Source organism: Empidonax traillii, unplaced genomic scaffold (assembly GCF_003031625.1).
Source record: "Empidonax traillii isolate 1590-97213 ecotype Southwest subspecies unplaced genomic scaffold, ASM303162v1 scaffold518:size600044, whole genome shotgun sequence".
In the NCBI taxonomy this organism is placed as follows: domain Eukaryota; kingdom Metazoa; phylum Chordata; class Aves; order Passeriformes; family Tyrannidae; genus Empidonax; species Empidonax traillii.
In genome coordinates, this window is record NW_020955711.1 from 590670 (window position 1) to 595646 (window position 4977).

Sequence of the window (4977 nt, forward strand, 5' to 3'; positions counted from 1 at the left end):
CCTGTCAGGGGGTTGCAGAGAGTGAGAAGGTCCCCCCTGAGCCTCCTCCTGTCCAGGCTGAGCCCCCCCAGCTCCCTCAGCTGCTCCTCACAGCACTTGTGCTCCAGACCCTTCCCCAGCCTCGTTGTTCTTCTCTGTCCCTGCTCCAGCCCTTCAATGTCCTTCCTGAGCTGAGGGGCCAGAACTGGGCACAGCACTCCAGGTGAGGTCTAACAATCCAAAGTGGCCAGCACTCGGTACCCAAAGGACTTCAGGAAACCTGTCCCATCACTCTGCCTTCTCCTTAAGCCCCTGGAGACAGCAGAGCCTTCAGACCATCCCTCAGGAGTGGCAGGCACTGCAGCCCCCGCCTTCCTCAGGGGCCAGAGCTGCTCCTTTGGCTTTCTCTCCCCGCAGCTGCCACCAGCGAGAGGCAACGAAGTGGGTGAGGGGTGGCTGTGGGTGGAAGGAGAGGGGACAGATGAGTCACCTCTCAGGAGGGCTGTAAACGATCCAGGTGCCTCTGGATATGTCACTGCTTAGACAAGATGCAAGGGCACAAATGCACATCATCCTCCCTGCTCTCGGATGAGTCACGAATTGACTTTTCCAAGAGCTGCTGCTCTTGGTATCATCACCGGTGCCTCTGCAAGACATTTACCAATCCCTGGGACCCCTGAGGGCCACAGCAAAGTTCATTCTCTCCTGCTGGGGTTTTTTTCTCTCTCCTACTGCTGTGTGCTTGGTCTCACAGAGGAGCAGGGAAGGGCAGTGTCTGAGGATGCTGAAGCCTGTGGGGTGAAGGGGCTCAGATCCAGCCCTGGCACACAGAGCTGCTGGCTGGGAGGTGGTGACATGCTGGGTGTGGTGGTGGGAACCCTCTGAAGCTCTCCCCAGGCACAGTCTCCCCAACATGTTGTAACATCCCTCTCAAATAGCTGAGATTAGGCTGAGAGGGATGTCCAAATGTGAGCACTGATCCCTGTTTGGGACTCTGCTGCCCCAGCCTGCTCTCACCACCTTGCATGCTTTGCTGGGACACTGTCTCCTGCAACCAGAAGCCCATCTGCCAGAGAAGGCATCCCTGTGGCATCTGTGGGATGGAGCTCTGATGTGTCCAACCCTCCCAGGAAATGAAGAGACACCCTAAAATTTTTTTTTTTTTTTTTTTTAATTCTGCAGTATCTCTTGGCTTCTCTCCTTTCCCTTTCCACCCTGCTGGAAGGGCAGGTCCCTGCACAGATTCTCACTTGTACTTCTCCATGTCCTCCATAGAGATGTCCCTGAGGTCTTCAATAAACTGCTGGATCTAGGGTGGGAAAGAGAGAAGGCAGAGCTCAGTGCAGGGATGGGAACAGGGGGCAGAGGGGAGCTTGTTGTTCCTTTTGGAGGCAAATGTCCCCAACTAAACTGGAGGACAAGGCATTTGCCTTGCTGGATCTGCACCACCACAGTGGGCTTCTGTGGACAAGTGGCTGAATGAAACCAAACCCTGGCCATGGCTTGACCTGTATCCCCTGTCCCAGCCTGCCTGGCTCACACTTCCTCTGCCCCACAAGAAGAAGCCAGAAGCCAGATTTGCCCGGAGTCCCCAGCCCCCTCCCCGTGCCCGACAGCAACCAGGTGAAAAGGAAGTTTTCTGGTGGGCCTGTGGGCTCTCCCCTCCCTTTGGGCAGCTGAGAGTCACTCCTGCTCCTCTTTCTGGGCAGGGAGAAGGGCTCTGGCCTGGCTTTACCATCTCCAGCTGTCTGTGAGTGTCGTGTGCTGCCACCTTCCACTTTGCGTTCAGCCGTGTGCTGGCGGCGTGGAAGAGGCCGTGGATGGTCCTCTCGATGGCCCTCAGCTTCGTGCTCTTCTTGGCAGCCCTGTTCTGGATGTCCATCCACTGAGCCTCCTGGGAGGAGAGGAGACATGGAGCAGGGGGACATGTCAGCTCGGTTCAGCGTGGCTCAGCTCAGTGTGGTGGAAGCAGATCCAGAAGAGCCCTCCCCACAGCAGGGAAGCCGATCCCCTGCAGCAGCACATGCCACTGACCCCCCCTCCCAGACCAGGTGCTTTCCAGCTTTGCCTTAGGGCAAACCTGCTCCAGACCTGGGCTTTCATTCTTCCTTCTGCAAACCCCACGGAGGGAAGAAATTAGGCATCTGCTCCAATCACAAAGGCTGCTGCTGGGCCTTGCCACAAGCCCATGGCTGAAGGAGAATCCATCAGCCAGTTTTGGCTCAGTCAGGCCTTGCAGATCTTGCCCTGCCCGCCCCACAGTCCCTTACCCAGACAGGGAGGTCGCTTTGAGCCTTGTCTAAATATTGTTTTAGCTGCACCAGTTCGTTCTTGCACTGAAGCATCTCAGCTCCTTTCTGTGCCCTGTACTGGTCCAGGAGCACCCTGGCTTGCTCAGTCATCTCCTTGTCCCGGTGCTGTGACTGCAGCAGCTCCTTGCGAGACCTCATCAGTGACTTGTAGAATGAAATGACATCCTCAATGTCCCGAAACTGCAGCACAGGATTCCTGGTGTTAGTAGCTTCCCTCACCACCTGCAGATCTCGTGTCCTTTGGCACCCTGCCCTGACCAGGACCAACACCTCCCTCAGATCTTCCCTTCTCCTCAAGACTCCTGTTGGCTCCTGAGCACCACCACGTTCCCTGTGTGATGGCATCCCACTGTGCCAGGCCTGGAGCTGTCACTGCCACAGGCAAGGGGAGATATTTCACCTCTTCCCCAGGTGAGCAGTGCTCTGATAAACACAACCACAGCTGCAGCTGCCTGGATCTCATTCCCAGGCAGCCCTTCACCCCTCCCAAACCACGAATATGACCTGAAATGGTGACACCAAAGGGGCCCCACTCTCCTCAGCCCTGAGCTTTCAACCTTTTTCATGTTTTTTCTTGGTTTTCTCAAGCCTTCACCTCCTGTTCTGGTTCTCCTCCCCTGACTCTGCTCCCTGTGGCTCACCTTGGCTGTAAATAACTCCCTCCTATCCCACTTGAGGTCTCTGGGTTTGATCAAGTGTTATAATTTCCCTGAACTTGCCTCATCTCTTCTATTTTAACACCCACATAAGGCCCTCCCAGAGGCCAGGATCTGCCTCTCAGGTCCAACCTCACCTGTGAGACCTCCACCACATCCTCCAGGTACCTCTTGAACACAGAGTATTTTGGCAGTTTCTGGCAGAGTTTCTGATGCTGTTTTCTGAGGGCTTCCAGTTCCCTCTTGGCTCTCAGGAGCTCATTCTCCTTTTTTATATTCTCCTCTCTATCTTTGCTGGCTTTCCTCAGGGCTTGGTTTCGCAGCATTTCATTCTCCTGGTCATGTTTCCCCATCAGCACGCACAGACAGAGGGAAGGGAAGGGAAGGGAAGGGAAGGGAAGGGAAGGGAAGGGAAGGGAAGGGAAGATGGAGCTGGGTTATTCAACCGCACTGGAAGGAGATAGAAACCTTCAGAGAGGAGAGCAGCACTGGAGCATCCCTGGGAACAATTTTCCTCCCTGTTTTACAGTGCCCTGTGGCACTGACCCTTTGGTCTTGGAGGCAGCCCCTGAGATGACACTCTGATTTTTTTCAGACCTCCCTGTACCTGTCCCTGGAAGACTGATGGAGCTCAACAGAGGGGACAAGGCTGAGACCCTCCTGGAGGGACATTTGGGGCCCTCAGGAGATCACATGGGTGCAGGACAAGCTCTCCCCACCCAAGCCCTAAAAGGGCTTTCCAGCTCTGGGGTACAAACCCCTGGGTCCTGCCAGTGCTGTTCTCACAGCTCCAGGTTCAAGGGAGGCTTGGCCAGGCGTGCTGGTCCAAGACTTTTTCCCAAGGGAGGAGTTGGTGGTGTGGCTCAGAGTTGTGAAAGCTGAGCAGGGCAGCTGTACCTGCACAGTCCTCCCAGATCTCTCCACACGGGCCTTCAGCTGAGTCCTCCTAGCGTGCAGGTCCCTCCACTGCTCAGCAATGGCCTCCAGCCTCTCCCTGAAGGCCTGGCAGCACCAGAGAGAGGGTGACACGGCTGCCCACGCCCAGCACCAGCCACCTGCACGCTGCTGCCACCTGCCAAAAAACCCCAGAGCCCTCCCAGCCACATCCCACCACCCTCCCATCTTCCTCACCTCTTTTTTCTCCTCCACATCCTCTTCCAAACATCGTAATTCTTTCTTCTTCTTCAGGAGGCACATAAATGAGGATGCAGGGTCCTCATCTGGCTCTCCGAGTTCCCTGTGAGAGAGTATTTCCTCAGGGTTACACGCTGGATCCAGGTCCTTGCAGGCTGCTGGACTGGGTGGTGATGGGGCAGAGCAGCCTGACAGAGCCCATCTGTCATCGTGGCATCCCCAGCCCTCCCCAGGGGGGATCCCCTGGCAGAGCAAAGGGGGGTTACAGGAGGAACAGGGCCGGGGAAGGGAGGTACAAGAGGGGATGGAAGTGATGGAGATAAGGGATGGCAGTTTGCCACAGTGGGGCAAGAAGGGATGGAGGAGACGGGAGAAGAGGGTGGAGGAGCCCCCTCACCTGAGCAGGGTCAGGAGATTGGCCCTGTACTGTTCACGGTAATAGTTGGCATTCTCGTTGTCTCCCGGGTCCATCGCTCCAGCCATCAGCAGCCACCAGAGCCCAGGTCCTGCTGGCCCTGCTCCTGTCCCTGCCTTCACCTGCAGCTACTCCAACACCTGCAACAAGCTCTGTGGCTACTCCAGTGCACCAGGACAGGCCCTGCAGCTGCTCTGACCCCAGAGAGAGGCCCTGTGGCCACTCTAATGCACCAGGAAAAGCCCTGTGGCTGCTCTAACCCCCATAACAAGCCCTGTGGCTACTCTAATCCCACAGAGAGACCCTGAGGCTACTCCAACCATTTTGGCAGCTCCTGTGGCTGCTCCAAGCACTGTGGCAGATCCTGTGGCTATCCAACTATTGTGACACCTCCTGTAGCTGTCCAACCACTGTGACAGATCCTGTGGCCCTTGTGACACCTCCCGTGGCTATTCAATCACTGTGACATCTCCTTTGGCTA

General features: G+C 56.3%; 1 protein-coding gene across 5 annotated transcripts in view; it reads right to left on the bottom strand.

Moving 5' to 3' along the window:
* Positions 1 to 1152: 1152 nt before the first annotated feature.
* CCDC42 (coiled-coil domain containing 42) overlaps positions 1153 to 4977 on the bottom strand; it is a 6930-nt gene continuing 3105 nt past the window's right edge. The window contains exons 1-8 of one of the 5 annotated variants that reach the window (XM_027896861.1): positions 4908 to 4918; positions 4479 to 4848; positions 4079 to 4184; positions 3845 to 3949; positions 3085 to 3282; positions 2250 to 2471; positions 1715 to 1873; positions 1153 to 1288 (exon numbers count right to left, since the gene is read on the bottom strand). In XM_027896861.1, the coding sequence (XP_027752662.1) occupies positions 1226 to 1288; positions 1715 to 1873; positions 2250 to 2471; positions 3085 to 3282; positions 3845 to 3949; positions 4079 to 4184; positions 4479 to 4564 (939 nt within the window). In that variant the 5' untranslated portion in view covers positions 4565 to 4848; positions 4908 to 4918 and the 3' untranslated portion in view covers positions 1153 to 1225. The other 4 variants (XM_027896863.1, XM_027896862.1, XM_027896859.1 and 1 more) reach the window with 4 other exon arrangements.